This window comes from Canis aureus, chromosome 16 (genome assembly GCF_053574225.1).
Source record: "Canis aureus isolate CA01 chromosome 16, VMU_Caureus_v.1.0, whole genome shotgun sequence".
NCBI lineage: Eukaryota > Metazoa > Chordata > Mammalia > Carnivora > Canidae > Canis > Canis aureus.
Genome location: NC_135626.1, coordinates 10,232,577 through 10,250,149, shown reverse-complemented (window position 1 = coordinate 10,250,149; position 17,573 = coordinate 10,232,577). Strand labels below are relative to the sequence as shown.

Here is a 17,573-nt window from a genome sequence, read left to right as displayed (position 1 = left end):
CGGTCGGAGTTGAGGGCAACAGGATGTGCCACCCCAACATATGCCACGTTGGCTTGTTATTTTGAGCTTGAGGACACTTGAGAAACCTGGGAGGAGGCATTCCCTGGACCCTGCATCCACCTGGAGGCAGCTCCTCCCATGGGGGCCTGGATGCCATCCCTCCGGGGGCTCCGTCGGCCAGGCGGGAGGCCAAGGGTGACCCCACGCACAGGCAGCCGGTCACAGACCACCAGACCTTTGGAAGTTCCTCCAGAGCAGGGTTGCCTCTCCTGAAGCCATGTCCTCTCTCCGAGGGCCTGTCCCCCTCTTCTCCCTCGTCAGAGGGCACCTGCACTAAATTCAAAGCTGCCTGGGGCAGCTTAGTCACCATTTCCCCTGAGTGTCTCCCTGGGGGACCTGTAAGAACCACACCACCCACGGACACTGAAGTGCTCTCTAGGAGATCCCTGACACCCACGTGGTGTTGTCTGACATGGGGGTCACGATGCTCACGCCATGCCTGGAGGTCGACGTGGGGATGCAGACGCCCCTGCCTGGGTGTCAAGTGGCCCAGGGTGGCTTCAACGTGACTCCAACCCCTTCCCTGTTGTTTTGGTGAAGCTGCTGCTACCAGGCTCACAGCCTGTTCTTTGGCCTCGTCCCTGGCCCTGACCCGACCACCCACATGCCCCCCACCCCTTGGCAGTTGGTCGGAGGCCACCCCTCTTCACTCTGGCCAGTGACTCCTACAGACACTCTGCCCTCCCCTGCCCTTCTACCAGCCAGAGACGTGAAGCTGCTGTAGGCCAGTGAGCAGCTCTCCAAACCCTGCCAACCAGGGAAGGCCTTGGATTATTATCTCGCAGAGCCAGAGAATGAGGAGGGGCCCCAAGTGTACCTTAGAGACAGGCAGGCTGGGCCTTCTCCACACAGGGCCTTGAGGTCTTCTCCTGGGAAGTGTGTCCCTATGAGGGGAAGGGAGGCCCATCACACAGGATGCTCGCTATCAGGGCGTGGGGCTGTGTCACTCTAGCTGGCGCCACAAGCCTCGGAAGGAAGTGGCCCCCCGGGGAAGAGAAATAAAGGCAGGGGTTAAGAGGGGGAGGCCACGGCCTCAGAGAGCCAGGAGCTCCCGCAGCTGCTCACACCAGAGCCATGCAGCGGGGCGGACTTGCTGCAGGACCTGCCGTCCTGGCCGTCACTGCCCTCCTGTGCACTGTGGCCTCGACTGAGGACACCTGTCCCGGTGAGTCAGACACCAGGCGAGCCGGCTCAGCCTTGATCAGGTCTGGAAGCTGGCAGCCTGCACATGCAAGCCAGGCCTGTGCTCAGCCCTCCGTGAAAACTCCATTACTCCTTGGGATGGTGCATTTTAAGTGTCGTTTCCCAGAAGAGGATGGTGGGCAAGTCCAACCCCGAGGTGATGGGCCCAACCCCTGGCCCGCGCTGTCAGCAGGGGACCCTGCGGAGGAATCCTCCTCCGGGGCTCAGGGTCCATGTGCGGGGGGGCGATCACAGGGTCCATGTGCAGGGGGGTGATACAGGGTCCACGTGCAGGGCAGGCAATCACAGGGTCCTGGGGACCTCACACCCGGCGCCGAAGGACCGTCAGGCTCTGGGGCAGGGGTGCCCCGCTGTGCCTCTGAGGGGGGAGGCAGAGCAGCCTCCTGCCCGCCTTTCCCTGACCTGGGCTCAGGAGCTGTTTCCCCTGCCCTGCGCCCCCCGCCCCCACCCTGACCTGCCGGAGGTCCTGGACCAGGAGGGACAGAACAGGTGTGTTTCCAAGAGTCCAAGTGCCACAGCTGGTGCCAGACTCACCAGGGTCGGCGGGACGGGGAGTGGGATTAACCCAGAGTAGCCAAGAAAGGCCTGGAACCCTCGAGATGGGAAACACCAGGATCCTTCACTGGAAGATCACTGGACAGTAAATTTGTTCCCCTAAACACATTGTGTTTCCTAATTTGTCTAAAATTGCCAACTCTTCTTTATGAATGAGAAAAAATGAAGCAAAGTTTAAAATGAAGCCTACCGTGTTCTGAGCAGTGAGAGGAGGACAGAACAGCACTCCAGGTTGTGGCGGCTCCCTGCCCCCGGCCCCCACAGGACCCTGTGCTGTCAGGCACCCCCGAGACACCCCCAGGCCTCTGACCCGGATGTTTTTAGCTTCGGGATCCACACGATCAAATGCCACCAAGTAAATCAACCTCTGTTCCCAAATCCGAGGACCCTTGCTCTGTGTCCTGGGAGCAAACACATCCCTCTCCAGGGGACCCACAAGGACCCCTGGCGGCTCAGGAATTCTCTGAGCACCTGCCCAAGGGCTGGGGGTGAAATTTCAACATTGACCCAAAATCCCCGAGTTTCCTAGAAATATTTAGGGTTATTAGTAATTGAAAGTCCCCAGTGTTCATGCAGCTCTTTCTAAATGCCACGGATCCTGCTCAGATGGAAACATTTGCAGCATCTAAGGAATCCTCCCCCACAGCCCTCTTCCCATCCTCCTGGAACCCAGAGGACAGAGGCCCGGGGGGGCGGAGGGATGTGCCCGAGGACACAGCACTGAGGAGCTGGGCTCCCCTTGGGCAGGGAGGACTCCAAGGCCATCTCCTCCCGCCTGACCAGCACCCATGGACGGGCAATCAGGGGGACAGAGCACGTCTACACCAGAGGCGGGGGAACCCAGGTCCAGGCTGACCGCCCAGTGGTGCGCAGCGGTCAGCCCAGGCTCGGGGTCCCCTCGCAGGGCAGTCTGTCCGCAGGATCTGCTGGGGCCTCGGGCCCAGGCCGGGCGCACCCACCGACACTTGGTGTCTCTCTGCAGAGGCGAAGGTGCTAGATCTGGAGGGTTCTGGCAAGCTCACCATCCTCCGAGGCTGCCCGGGGCTGCCAGGGGCCGTGGGGTCCAAGGGAGACGCAGGCGTCGATGGAGCGAGAGGTAGGCACCCCGGGTTCGGGGTGGGGTGACCCAGAGCCTGCTCTTCTCCAGGTAGAGCCCGGGGTGGCCGTGCCCCCTGCACTTGCAGGTGGGGGCGCGGGTCTTGCCCTGCACACAGTGGGGTCAGAGCCACGCAGCTCTGCTGTGGGTGGAGTCGGATCCTCGGGGGAGGGGCTCACGATGGCCCGACCTCCATGGCATCCGGGGGGGCAGTGCCCACCGGCTCACCCTGCACGGAACCCACCGCAGGAGAGGCCGGCCGTGTCCCATGGGGACCAGTGGGACAGGATCTCCCGGGATGTGCCCTGTGTTCCAGGCGCTGACTAGACCATAGGGCTCTGTGGGGGCAGCTGGGCCGGGGCCCTGCACATAGGTCAGCGGAGCCAGGGGTCAGCGGTGGCCCTGGGGCCGGGGCTGCAGGTGACTATCTGGTCTCCACTTGGGCCTGGGCTTCTCCCAGGGGCTGCTCGGTGTACCCTAGGGCAGCTCTGTCCACTCTGGGGCAGCTCCGTCCACCCTGGGGCAACTCTGTCCACCCAGGGGCAGCTGGGTCCATCCCCGGGGCAGCTGCGTCCACCCCAGGGCAGCCCCATCCACCCCAGGGCAGCTCCGTCCACCCCGGGGCAGCTGAGTCCACCCTAGGGGCAGCTCCATCCACCCTGGGGCAGCTGGGTCCACCCCGGGGCAGCTCCATCCACCCCGGGGCAGTTCCGTCTACCCTGGGGCAGCTCTGTCCACCCTGGGGCAACTCTGTCCATCCAGGGGCAGCTGGGTCCATCCCAGGGCAGCCCCATCCACCCCAGGGCAGCTCCGTCCACCCCGGGGGCAGCCTTCTGAGGATAAGTAGTGCTGGGTGGACCTTACTACTTGGGTCAAAGAGCTCACATGGAATCGTTGGGCTGCACCTTTGTCCACGATGCCTGTGTCGTTGGAGTTTGCAGGAGCACCTGGTCCCCCTGGAGTCCCTGGGAAGGCCGGACCACCGGGACCCAAAGGTAACAACATGATAAAGAGTGAGGACCCCTGTGCGGGACCCTGGTCTGTTCATAGAAGATGAGAGAGGAGCACAGACAGAGGACGGGGAGTTTGGGAGAGAGAGACAGGGAGGGACAGAGTGGCAGAGTGACGGGGAGGGATAGGTCATAGGTCCATTTCCAAGGAACCTGGAGATCGTGCATGACCTGAGACCTTGGTTGGGGGTCCTGGGTCTCCAGTGACCTCTCCTTTGGGGGGGCAGGATCCCAGGCCTCGGGATCCCCTGCCCTCCTTGGAGACCCTGACATTAGAAATCTTGGGGAGCCAACAGAGCAATGGGGACGTCCAGGCCCTGGGGCAGCCCTGCACTGACCATACCTTCTGTGTCCGGGTCCTTCCTCCTGTATCTTCTCCAGGAAACCAAGGAGAGAGAGGCGTGCAGGGGCAGAAAGGTGAGCTTGAGCCAGGTCCAGGGGTGCGTCCACAGGCTCTGGCCACGCGGGGCTCCCAAGGCCACAGTCAGCCTGGCGGCATCTCGGGGGGATGGGTTTCAGACCCAAGTTCCTGTCTCGTCAGGGAAATGGCAGGAAAGTGCCCAGGGTCTGGGCCAGGGCTCAGGGTGCCGTCCTGTCTGTGAGGGTCACAGCCCCGCATTCCCCCCACCCGGGACCCTAGTGACAGCCAGATGTCATTACTGCTGAGTGCAGACCTTCCCCCACTTTCCCTCCTATGTATGCTCATTTATGAAACGTTTATCAAACAACATGTGAGAGACAAACTCCCAAACCCTGAGACCCAGTCGCGTGCTCTGAGCACCAAGAAAAAGCACAGGATTGGGGCACAGACCTGAAAACCTGTTGCCCCCAGATGTCTCCCCAAGCAGAGGCTCTGAGTCTGAGGGACAGTGGGTGGAGGTGAAAAGTCCATTCCTACCCCACTGAAGAGCCGGGGGCCCCAGGCACATGGTTCACCCGGTGGGCACCCAACGCCCAGAGAGACCGTCTGCTCCTGGGCCGGGAGGTCGGGCTGGACACTGCAGGGCCCTGCAGATCCGTCCCGGGGACCGACAGGCTCACAGCCCTCCCGCCCTGGGCAGACCCCCATTCTGCTTCCCCTGTATTCCTGGGGCTGCAGGGGCCAGGGCTTCCGTTTCCAGGCCCTGATGTGCATGTCCTCTCCTGCCCACAGGAGAGCCCGGGTCACCTCAGTCCTGCAACACAGGTGACCGACCGTGCCACTGCCCCCCCCACTCTTGAGCTGACGCTGCTACCCTCAAGGAAGGCTCCACCAGATGCCCCCTCCTCGCTCGGGTTCCAGAACCCAAGGACCCCACACTACAGCCGCAGGTCCCTCCCTGGGTGGCTCGGCAGTGGGCAGCAGGCCCCCGGTGATGTTGTCCAGAAGCTACAACGTCTCCTGCAGGCCAAGGGCTCTGGACTGGGCTGGGTGGCCCTGGGGGGACAGGACTGCCAGGGAGATCTGGCTGGGCAGCCTGGGGCTTGGTCCCCATCCAGGCCCAGGTCCCTCCGCGCCCGGGCCGACGTGCCAGGGCTTCCTGCCTGACGGCAGCCCTGGGTGCATCCCCAGCACCTCGGACCTGCAGGGAGCTGCTGACCAGGGGGACCTTTCTGAGCGGCTGGCACACCATCTACCTGCCCGACTGCCGGCCCCTGACTGTGCTGTGCGACATGGACACGGACAGTGGGGGCTGGACCGTGAGTGCGGGGCCCCAGGGAACCGCTCGGGGCGGGGGGCTCAGGAGGGGGATCTGCCTGTGGGTCCCCCAGAGCCCATGTCTGCCAGAGGGAGGACACTGTCCTGTGGCCTTTGTCACACTATCCACCACCCACCCTCAGGCTGACTGAGCCTCTGGTCCAGGGCAGGGAGGACCAGACAGCTCGTGGGGGGTAAATCCTTATGGGGGGGAGTCAAGACTTTGGGGTGAGGCCCAAGGGAGCCCACACCCCCAGCTGTGTGGCTTTGGGCTTGTTGCCCACCCTCTCTGTTACTCTGTGTCCCCCTCCTCCCTTGCGGGCTCTGTCCTCAGATCCTCTGCGGGACCTGAAATGAGACCCCGTGGCCGTGTCTGCTGCTCTGCCAGGATGCCCCCTGAGCTGGGAGGCCTCCCCCTGAGCCGTGACCCTAACAGGGCCCAGGGCCCTGACCCTCTTGCTGTCCACAGGTTTTCCAGCGAAGGACCGACGGCTCCGTGGACTTCTTCCGCGACTGGGCCTCCTACAAGCAGGGCTTCGGCAGTCAGCTGGGGGAGTTCTGGCTGGGGAATGAGAACATCCACGCCCTGACCGCCCAGGGTAGGGCCTGACACCCCCTGCCCTGACCCCAGCCTGGGCCCTGGATTGAGGCCCTTGTCCCTCATCCTGCAGGGGCTGCACTCTGACAGCGGGAGGCACTGGTTCTGCACCAGTCTGTGCATGGGGGCTCTACCTCTGTGCCCAACGTCTGGGGGGAACACGTCAGGGCCCCGGGGAGGCTTCATGCATCCAGGGCACCACTGGAGTCTAAGGTCCTGGGACAGGAGGGACCAGAGGCTTCTGGGGACCCTGCAGTGCCTGTTTGGGGAAGACAGACCGTCCCTCCTCCAGGTCCTCTGTCCCTGACCTGCGCGGGTCTGGGTGAGGGCAGCGTCCTGACACTCGGGCTCCTCTGCCCTCTGTGACCACTTGCCGCTGTCCTGGGGAGGCCGCCAGGGGTCCATCTGTCCTCCCTGCACGATCCCCTTGGCCATCCTGCTGCTCCAGTGTGTGACAGACTGTCCCCCGTGCAGGAACCCTAAGTGGCCCACAGCCCGGGGCTGTGATGTCACACCCTGCCAGGAAAATGTGCTTCATTGAGGTAGAACAGTGTCCTGTTCCCTCAGACAGAAACGAGGAGGGGATCAGGTGCCGTAGGAGGACGTGTGGGATGTGGGTCTTCATGGCCCCTCGTATAACCAAGGACTTTGTATCTGAACATGTGGAGACCTCCCTGGGATGCCAAGTCCATGCGGTCCCTGCACACTTTCTTGCATTCCCACCTCCTGGGGCTGAGACGAGGGGTCCCCGGCTGGGACCTGACAGCCCCTCTGCTCCAGGAACCAGTGAGCTCCGTGTGGACCTCATGGACTTCGAGGGCAACCACCAGTTTGCCAAGTACACATCGTTCAAGGTGGCGGGTGAGGCTGAGAAGTACAGGCTGGTCCTGGGGGCCTTCGTGGAGGGCAGCGCAGGTGAGGGTCCACCCGGGGCTCGGGGCCCTGCTTCCCCTTCTACCTCTGCACCACATGGATAGGGTAGTGGCCGCCCGACATGGTCCTTTTTCCATCTGTGAGGATCCTGTCACCCATACCTGCTGGTACCCACAAAAACAACATGTCATGTCCAGTAACAAGTCCAGTGGTGGGGTGGGGGGACTGCTCTGTATGGCATCAGCGACACAACCAGGGAAAAGGCAGTAATGTGGTGGTTTCCTGTGGCACCCACGTTCCCACTATGTGATGCCTGGAGCTCCCTGGTGATGTACCAACTGTCCCAGGGCAGTGAGTGGCCTCCCTCCGAGGAAGGACGCTTGCCAGCTGGCAGGGACAGACGGAATGAGGGTACGTGCCAAGGCGACTGTACTAGAGAGCAAGCATCCCCTGGCACCCCCTAGAGTTGTGCAGTGCATGACACGCACACCTGGATGGGGCCGACCTGCCCAGACCTCGCCCCCACTCTCCCCCGTGCAGGCGACTCCCTGTCATACCACAACACCCAGCCCTTCTCCACCAAAGACCAGGACAACGACTCAACTACGGAAAACTGTGCAGAGCGGTACAAGGGGGGCTGGTGGTACTCTAAGTGCCATCTGTCGAACCTCAATGGTCTCTACCTCCGGGGGCCCCACGACAGCTTTGCCAACGGCGTCAACTGGAAGACTGGGAGAGGCTACAACTACAGCTACAAGGTGTCGGAGATGAAGCTGCGGCCGGCCTAGCGTGAGGCGCTCCATGCACACGGTGGCCTCAGGGAGGCGGTGCGGGCGCTGTCAGGGGAGGGAGCATGGGGTCCCCACCCTGCTCCCTGTGAAGCCCTGTTTCTCTGTTCCGTCTCCTGCACTTAAGGCCCTGCCTCCCATCCCCAGGGGTGAGAGCAGGGACCCACCACGTCCCGCCGGCCATGCGTTTTCTCAATAAAGACATTTGCTTCCTTGTGGGGCGCTCGTGGGTGCCACCGCTGCCTGCACTGCCCTGGCCACCGACCATGCTGCCTCTGTTCCTTTGGTTGCACCCCCTGGGACCTGACCCGGAGGGGCCCTACTGGCTGAGGGAGGAGTCCCTGGGGGTCTTGGTCAGGAGTAGAGAGCAGGGTCTGTGGCTGGGCCCCCTGGGTCGGCATCCTTTGTGGCCACAGTCTGCTGTCCCACAGACGTTAAGCTGCAGACAGAGCTGAGGGACGGAGACGGAGACCCTGTAACCACGACCCCAGGTCTTAAAATCTTTCCAGGTCAGCCCTTACAGAAAGTGTCTGCTGACCTGGGCTCAGAAGTGACCCATCTTGTCCCAGACCCCAGCTCTGCCCACTGAGCCATACCACCCTGGCCTCCAGGTTCCCGCGGGGCTCACTCGGGACTGCCCTAGGCACCCTGCAAAGGGTGACCCTAGGCACATGGGTCCCTGACCATGATTGAGACTTCAGGGGGCCAGGTGGGAAGTGTGGCTGCTCTGAGCTCCCTGTGGGGGCCTTTGCCCTGAGGGCCGGGCCAGGTCACCCCACACCTGGCCAGCAGGTGTGCCCGGCAGGGACAGGCGTCCTGGGAGCCAGCCAGGCCATCTGAGGGATGGCAGTGTCCTCAGCATGGGAGCCTCTGTCTGCTGAGCAGCCTGCCCAGCCGTGTCCCCCTCGGCCACCCACATGCTCTGAGGGGACCCCATCCTCAGCCTGGGTAGCGGGTCCCCGCATTGGCTGGTGCTTGACCCTCATGCTGCCGTTTGGGTCCCCCTAACCCCAAGGGACCACAGGGTGCATTGTCGTCTACTTTGCAGAGAATCTGGGAGAGCCCAGGGGGGAGCCCACCCTCTTGCCCCCAAGGGTCCCTTCGGGGGTCGGGGGGCTTCGCTGGGTGTGAACCATACAGAAGTTGGAGTATTTGGCGTGTGCGGCATGTGTGGCGTGTGTGGATCCCTCTGGCAAAGCCTACGTGGTTTTCTCTCCTTTCTTGGTGGGGGGGTTGCTGCTGCCTCCCTGCCCCTGCTCTGACCCCATCCGCAGCCCTGAACCAGGGAGGGAGGGCCGCATCCTGCCTGAGCCCTGGGCACTGAGCAACATGTCCCCGCGCAGCCGAGCTCCCAGCCCTGGACCTTGACCTTGTCTTGATCTTGCAGCCCTGGAAACGGGGTCGTCCTGGGAGTGCTCTTCCTTCAGGAAGCCAGGATTTCCAAGAAACAATGAAATCTTGAGAAAACACTTAACCTCTTGAGTGCTGGGTCCCGCATGAGGAAGGCAAAAATAAGACCCTTGAGCCCGGAAACTCATTCAGACTGACAAGGCAGGAATTTTTCCTGCGTTTTGTTCTAGAAATCTGTTTAATGGAGAGACAGGCTAAGAAGCAAGAAAAAAATAATTTTTATGACTATTTAACGTGATGCTTTGCTCGACTTCATTTATAAACTCTCTCTTGCTTTTAGGACTTGGTAAGATTTTAGAAAGTCTGTATAAAAATTCAGTCCAAGCTATTTGGAAGCAGGAGGGGCTCATGTTAAGTGACCTCATGGAATAACCAATTTCCCCTTTTCCCTGCACCCCTGCTCCCAGCTCCCAGGAGCCGCCCTTCCTGGCCTGGCTGCCCAGCTAGGGTCCAGCCTCAGTTTCCCCTCTGCCATTCCAATCCAGGTGGAGGAGCCCCTGGCCCCTCGGTGGCAGCTCTACCTGTTTCCCTCGTGACCCCCCACCCCTCCGGCTGCTGGGCTGAGTCATGGCTGTTCTGTTGGGGGTGTCGGGGCTCCACTGTGCGCGCCCCGGGGTTGGAGGGTGGCACCTTCTCTGCCTGCATGGCTGGCTGCCCGCGCTTGCCGGGGGAGCTGTCGAGGGGCACAGCAGAACCCCGCTGCCTGTGGTCTCTGCAGTCGGAGGGAGAACCTGCTCCTCCCTCGCTGTGTCCCATCCCCCTCCTCGAATAAAGTGGACATCTGGTGGCTGCGAGGGGCCCCAAACCAGCATTGTGCTCTCACCCTAGCACCCCACCCCCAAATAAAACCCTCTTATTCTGGTCCCTCCTTTCTCTCACCCAGGTTTACGAATTTTTCCAAGGATCCGAAATGCCTTAGAGCATTTACAAGAATAGGACTTGGAAGGGGTCATCTGGTGGGTTTTAGGCTCAGGCAGGTCTGGGTGGAGCTCGATACTGCTCAGCAGAAAGGGGGTGATGTCTTAGGCTGCATGAATGGGGGCATGATGTCTAGCATTGAGGAGGAGACGCCACAGTTTTGTCTACACAGCTCAGGCCACACCCGTGCCTTAGGTCCTGAGTGTTGCACTTCAAAGGAACTGGGGAGGGGGCATTGCCTGGGAATGGGGGCATGGAGCTTGCAGCCACACTGAGAAATTTCAGACAGCTGGGGAGAAGGGCAGTGGGTGACACACACGGCTTCACATTAGGAAAACAGCTGCTGCCCTGGGCTCCTGGGGCTCAGAGGTGCCTCTCTGCCCCCCGGCCCCCCCGGGCCTCTGTCCTTTCCCAGTGGCCTCCAATCAAAGAGTGGGAGACTGGCCTGTCCTGGCTCACAGGGGCTGGCAGTGTTAGCGCTGAGCACTCGCTCTGCTGGGAAAGCATAACCCAGGACAAAGCAGGATGGTGGCCACCCTGAGGACAGGGCAGTGGCTGATTAAAACCACTGAACCATTGGGAGCACCTGGGAGACTCGGTGGGTGACACATCTGGGCTCAGGTCCAGGGTCCTAGGAGACTGCCCAGCCAGGAGTCTGCTTTGCTCTCTGCCCCTCTCCCTGCTCACGCTCTCTCTCTCTCATAAGTTAATAAAATCTTTTAAAAAATTAAATAAACAATAAAACTTCCTGGATCATTAGCAGCAAATAAATAAACCTGAACCCAGACCCCTTCCCAAAGCCAAGGGATGGAGAAGGCTTCAGGATTCCTGGGGCTGATCCCCACCTTCCCCTAGCTTCCCTGGGAGGGCTCTGCTCACCGAGTGGGGTGAAGGACAATGCCAGGCCGTACGCCCCTGGCCCTCACCCGATGGAAGGTCTGCGGGTGCAAAGCCATCTCTGGGGTCCGTGAGCATGCCCCCGGCCCAGCCGGGGATGACACAGTTTCCAGCAGCATGGCAGCCTCGAGCAAACTGTCCTCGCAAGGTCAGGCTTCCCTCCCTCTGTCCTCACTGCACCCCAGCAGAGCATGTGCAGACCCTGCGTCAGGCTGGCCTGGCTCGGCTGCAGTCTCGGGGGGCAGAACCCGGGGGCCCTCGTTGGCCGTGTGTGCACCCCCCCTTCGGTCAGCACACGGGCGGCCTTGCGCGGGGGTCCCCACGGCTGCCGTCCCCGATGACCCTGGACGGTGCGCGGTCTCAGCCACTCCGAGGGAAGCCTCTGCAAACCAGACCCTCCATCGTGGTCCTGCGTCTTTACTGTTCTTTAGCCGAATGGGCCTCATGGGAGGAAACAGCCTGGGGGGGAGCACGCAGCTGGTGATGAGCAGGATAAAATGGGAAGAGCAGCCCAGGAATTCAAGCTGGAAAGTGCAGAACATTTCTAGACCCCAAACGGTGAGAGATGGGATTTTTTTTAAAGCCCCCAACGGAAAAGACCCGTGGAATGGGCTGGGGACAGAGCGGCTCCGCCTTGACCATCACCTCTGTCCTCAAGCCTGAGAGCCCAGAGCAGGTGTCCCCATGATGACAGAGGCAAAGGGTGGGCACCTCAACCAGCAAGAGACCCAGCGTGAGGAGCGTGTCGGAGAGAGAACACGGAGAAGCCAGCCGGCAGGGTGGGAGGGGGGCCAGGTCCCTACTTGCCCCAGCACTGCCTGGCCCCCAGGGGTGCCTGACCTGGACCTGGGACCGAAACAAGTCTGTCTTGTCTTCCAGCTCTGACATCGAAGGCTAAGGAGCTGGTGGTCACTTAACCTCGACAGAGGTGGCCTGGGTAGGGATGGACAGATAGATGGATGTAGGGAGGAGAGACAGAAACCCTGTGCATGCACCCTCGTCCTAAAATGTGACCTGGGTGTGGAGCCCACATGTGCCCCTTCCCGTTTCCCCAGCCACGCGCGAGCTGCTCCGTTTCGTTGTTGTCCCGGTGACTGATCAGCCATATGGGGAGGGGGCGGTCAATTATCTGATTCCTGGAGCTGCACAGAAGGCTGGGAGCACCCACCCCCCCTCCACCCACCCTGTTACATGGCAGCCGTCCCAGTCAGGAAGGCGGGAGAGGCAGGAGCCATCTGGAAATGTCCATCTGTCCCAAAGCAGCAAATACGGCCCTCCTAGAGTCCTGCGCCTTCCACCACCGGAGCAGCATTCTCAATTGCAACCAGGGTTGAACAGTAAATCGTCAAATCTTGGGATCGGAAAATAAGGGGCAGCTGATCTGGTTCGTGTTTCCATACAGAGCAAGAATCGGTGGCTCCCCAGCCCCGGACAGACGGCCATGTGGTCTTGCCCCAAAGACCTGCAGGTGAGAGGCCGCTGCCGTGTTGGGCAGCCTGCCCGGTGCGGCCCGGAGCAGTAGAGCGCCTCCCCTCATGGAGCTGGCCCTGCTCCCTGCAGAGCTCAGCCCTGGGGGGCAAGTGGACGTTCAAAGCCCCCAGAAAGGGCCGGCCCTGGGCTGCTGGCCAGGACCTTGGGGTCAAGGGCAGGATGCACACACATCCAGAGTAGAAGGAACAAAATAACCCTAGCCAACAGCGAGTGACAGGCTCGCACGAGGCCCTGGCCTGCTCGCCTCCATGGGAGGCCCGAGTCTGAGAAGCTTAGGCATCGTGAGCGGCACGGGTGTGGCACCTAATGTCCACCGGTCCTGTAGCACCTGCCTCCGGGCTGCGTCCTCACGAAGGTTGAGACACATTTGTGCTCAGTCCGGTTGTCCCATCTGGCTCCACCATCCTCTCCCATATAAGCTTTGCTGTGCCCACCACAGGGTGCGGGGCTTCCAGTCGCTTGCCCTCCAATCATCAAATGGTGCACAATGGTCCCCAAACCTGAGAGTCCCTCAGAACCACCTGGGAGGGCCTTAAAAATACAGAGTCGGGGGCTCATCCCAGACCCACGAGACCAAGATCTCTGCGGGCACGAGGGTCTGGGTTTGTGGACCGCCTCCTGCTGCCTCTGATGGCGAGCCACGTGGGGAAGCCCATGCGCCATGGCAGGCGGCCCACAGAGGACAGGCCCAGTGAGCGTCTGCCCGCCTGCCTCCGCCCACCAGCGAGTCCCCAGAGCAGGAGGTGAGAGCGAGCCCAGACACAAGTAGATGCAAGCGCTAAGAATGCTGAGCTGGGACCAGGTCTGCCCGACGGTGAGCACGCCTTGAACCGAGGTGCTGTCGTGGTCTTGGCGTTTCCCATGTCGGGTCACTAGGGTCACTTGCATAAAGAAAAGTTTAAATGCTTTGAATCAGCAGGCTCACTAGGGGGCTTCTTTCTAGAGAAAACTTCACAGGTGCACGCTGACCGTGGCATAGACGCATCCCATGCTAAGTCACAGATATATGTAAGCCCCTGCCAATAGGAGGATGACTGTCCCCTCAGATGAATAGAGGGTGGCCACTTAAACAGGGTGACCAAGGGGAATAGCTGCCATCGGAAGGCACGGCTGCAGGCACACACTCCTGTTCCCACAAATGCATGAGAAAACAGGGACCGGACTTCATGGTGAACTCATTACTAGAGTGAGACAAAGTCCATAGATTCTCCGAGGCAATGGAGGTGACCACAGGTGGAACACCCACCAGGACCTGAGGTCGTGGGGACAGAGTAGGTCTTTCCAGGGCTGCCTGGCAAAGGTTGGGGGGCTGAGCAGGGGTGGGGGGCTTCACCAGTGCCCAGGAGAGAGCTCGGCCGAGAATATGTGGACTGAAGCCAGGGTGGAGGGCAGGTGAGAATGCGGAAAATAGCCGGGAGCCATGGGCACGTAGTAAGAACATCACCCGCACGTGTAAGTGGAGCATTTGAAGCAGGGGGAGCGGATGGTGTGGGAGCAGGCCTCGTGCATGCATCACAGCACAGCTGGGGGCAAGGGGCAGAGAGGAAACCCTCATAAACAACCCGAGGAAGAGGGTCATCCACCTTCAGAGGGGCAGCCCTAACACTGTGCAGAAATCGCGGCATCTAGGATCACGGGATGCACACTTTCAGGGGCTGAGAAAAACTGCCCATCTAGAATTCCACCACCAGGTAAGAGGTTCTTTGAAAGGGAGGCAGGATGAAAATGTTTTCAGGAAACTAAAGTGGACCTAATTTATCACCAGTGGACCTGCATCCAAAAAAAAAAAAAAAAAAGATTAAAAAAAAAAAACACAACAAAACAGAAAGGGAGAAGGAATAAGATCAAGCCCCACAGGGCAAGGGTGCAGACAGGCAGCGCAAGGCAGAGGGTACGGCGCCATGGCACCAGCGTCCATGTCCGCGGGGCTCCGGCAGGTGGGTGAAGCAGGGTCGCAGCAGTGATGACAAAAGGTAGGAGGGGATGTGGTTATGGGCTTAGGAAGAAGGTCTGCACCAGTGAAGCCATAAAAGGACCACTTCCCTTGGCTGTAAGAGGTGCTCAAGGGTCAGCACTGGGGGAGTAGGACAAGAACGTACGCTGACAGGCTGGTGGGGGCGAGTAATGAAAATGCCCGTGGCTACAGATGGGGGCCAGAGAGCAGAAGACAGGTGCTCAGGGTGATGACCCTGCCCCCTGGGAGCCTCGATGACCTGGGCACCCCCGCAGTTCTTGTACTCGTTTCATCCCCCAAACGCCCACATGGAGCAGATCCAACCAGCACTAAAATGTGCCAATTTGTGCTTAGAAAACTTTTCTTTTGCCTTTTAAAATCAATGCGTGGTTTCTGAAAGCCGCGTGATAAAACAACCGAAAACGCAGCTCTTCCCCGATCTTTTCCATTTGGTCTGCAGAGCTTGCTTTTCTATTCCTAAGACCTGCAAATCTTTTTTTTTTTTAATTTTTATTTATTTATGATAGTCACAGAGAGAGAGAGAGAGAGAGGCAGAGACACAGGCAGAGGGAGAAGCAGGCTCCATGCACCGGGAGCCCGACGTGGGATTCGACCCTGGGTCTCCAGGACCGCGCCCTGGGCCAAAGGCAGGCGCTAAACCGCTGCGCCACCCAGGGTTCCCCAAGACCTGCAAATCTTAATAGTCAGCTTTTCTGGGGCCTTTGGAGGACTACAGGTTTAATTCATTAACTACCTCAACACTTCAGATCGCAATAATAATGTGCAAGAAGAGATTCAAATCCCCTCTTGGGCAGTTCAGTAGTCTAATGCACAGGATCATGCTCGTGCTAATTAATTTCTAGAAACCCGACTAATTTCACTTAGAAATGCAGTGACCCCAGGTCTCTCACGTATTCTAATGCCGTGTAGACACGCACTAAGATTTCCTTGCAATGTTGCAGGACCGAGTCCATTAGTTAATTACCCATCTGGGAGACGGGATTTGGGAGGCTCTCTCTATAACAGGGCAAATGCTTTATTTTATTTTATTTTTTATTTTATTTTATTTATTTATTCATGAGAGGCACACAGAGAGGCAGAGACATAGGCAGAGGGAGAAGCAGGTTCCTTGCGGGGACCCCAATGTGGGACTCAGTCTGAGGACCTTGAGATCACACCCTGAGCCCAAGGCAGATGCTCAACCACTGAACCACCCAGGCGTCCCAGGGAAAATTCTTTAAACGTAAGACTGAAATCTCAAACCTGTCCAGATACCTTAACTCAGTAAGTCATAATCCTATGACTTGTTGTATTCACGATTTCTACACTTAATGCAAGTCGTCCCAGGTTCCTAGGATGCTTACCTACTCCGGAATGAGAGACCGTCCCAATGAGCCTGATGACTTGGCTTTCCCAGGAGACTGGCGAGGACCTGGGGGATGGCTCGGGTCCGCGAGTGGGCTGCAGGGACTGCCCTGGGTCAATGACCCCCGAGGGGAGGGAAAGACAGACATGCAAGTCGCCCAAGTGCCTGGATTCTGGGAGTGTGCTTTTTTAAAGATAGCTTTAAACTGGGAACGTACTACGTACACACAAACCGTGAAAAGTGTTGCCTACGTATTTTGATCTCCGTGTAGCCAGCGCACAGTCGATACCCAGGAGAAGAAACGGGACGTGCCAGGAAGCACCACCTGCACCACGTGGGCCACCTGCGTCCCTCCCAGGCACCAGCTGCCGTGCCCCCCAAAGCAATCGCTGTCTCCTTGTGTCTGTTTACCACTGAGGCATGCGTCCCCGGCTACCATGGGGCCATCCTTACTGTTGGGAACAACTCCATGAGGGCCGGGGGGGTCCCCCCCGCACACCCTCCTGGCGCTTCTCTGGTGGCTGTCCCTAGGCATACGCGTGTGCTTCTGCGTGTGTGGCTGTGCTCCCCAGTGCGTACCGCTGCTCATGCCACCCCCGGGCTCGGGGAGCAGAATTGCCAGGTCACCGGGATGTGTGTCTTCAGTTCGCAGAGTTAATGCCGATAACCCCAGATGGGTCTACCTGGTTCCGGGCGCTTCTAGCAGCGTGTGAGGATCCCCCTAGAGCACAGCATCACCGGCCCACTTCTGGCCAGCCCACGAGTGTGTTCATAGTACCTCCTTTTGGTTACGATGCGCGTTTCCCCAAGAACTGATAAAATCGAGAACTTTTACAAAAATATATTCATCCCGTGGGTACCATCTTTTGTGATGCATCTGTTCAGATCTCTTACCCACTTTGGACTGAGCCGTTATACATTCTAGATTGATCCGTTGGAGCTCTTCAAGTATTCTGGATATGAGACAGTGCTTTTTCTCTCAATAGTTGGCCATAGCAGAATCATATGCCACCTGCCGACGGTTCCCCGCCCCAGTCCCCAAAAAGGGGGGACTGTGTCACCTGACATGGCCAAAGGGACTTGGCAGACGGTGCTAGTTAAGGACCCAATGATGGGGGCCGGCCCTGGATTGTGCAGGGGACCCACCTGATCTCTTGTCCTTCCAGGCAGAGAGGCCTTCCTGGCTGTGCTCAGAGGGAGAAGCGGCATCGGGAGCGGGGTCAGACAGGGGATGTCGCTGGCTGTGACGTCAGGGGAAGGAGCCTCAAGTCAAGGAATGACAGTGACCTCTAGATGCTGGAAAAGGTGGTGAAACAGGCCCCAGAAGGAACATGGCCCTGCTGGTCACTTGCTTCTGCCCAGCGAGACCTGGTGGGGGGACGTCGAACGTGGGGAGGGCATTTCTGTCACTCTAAAGCCACTATGGTTTTGGTAATGAGCCGCGGTGGTGGCAGAGAAAGCCACATATCCGTGTGACAGAGCGAGCCTACCCCTCCGTGACTTCCCTTCTGGTCTCCGGGGGTGCTCTTTGATAAACAGGAGCTCTTGGTTTCAGTGCGGCTGATTGATCAACCCATTCTTTTGTGTCTGGTGCTTGTAAAACCCCAGTTAAGAAGCTATCACAGGTCAGAGGAGGGAACACTGCTCCATAGCCTCGTGTGGGGCTTGCTCAGCCC

At 59.6% G+C, this 17,573-nt stretch overlaps 1 protein-coding gene across 2 annotated transcripts; it reads left to right on the top strand.

Annotated features, from left to right (window-relative positions):
- The first annotated feature begins 1,066 nt into the window (after nucleotides 1–1,066).
- Nucleotides 1,067–8,126, top strand: FCN2 (ficolin 2). Of its 2 annotated transcripts, XM_077851268.1 has the most exons (9): nucleotides 1,067–1,225; nucleotides 2,801–2,914; nucleotides 3,856–3,909; nucleotides 4,306–4,341; nucleotides 5,078–5,110; nucleotides 5,477–5,604; nucleotides 6,072–6,201; nucleotides 6,981–7,115; nucleotides 7,614–8,126. In XM_077851268.1, the coding sequence occupies exons 1-9, from the start codon at nucleotides 1,135–1,137 to the stop codon at nucleotides 7,859–7,861; spliced, it is 969 nt and encodes a 322-aa protein (XP_077707394.1). In that variant the 5' UTR covers nucleotides 1,067–1,134; the 3' UTR covers nucleotides 7,862–8,126. The 2 variants fall into 2 exon arrangements, with proteins under 2 accessions (XP_077707394.1, XP_077707395.1); XM_077851269.1 differs by lacking the exon at nucleotides 5,078–5,110 and having other exon boundaries at nucleotides 4,306–4,356; nucleotides 5,459–5,604.
- The last annotated feature ends 9,447 nt before the right edge of the window (nucleotides 8,127–17,573 follow it).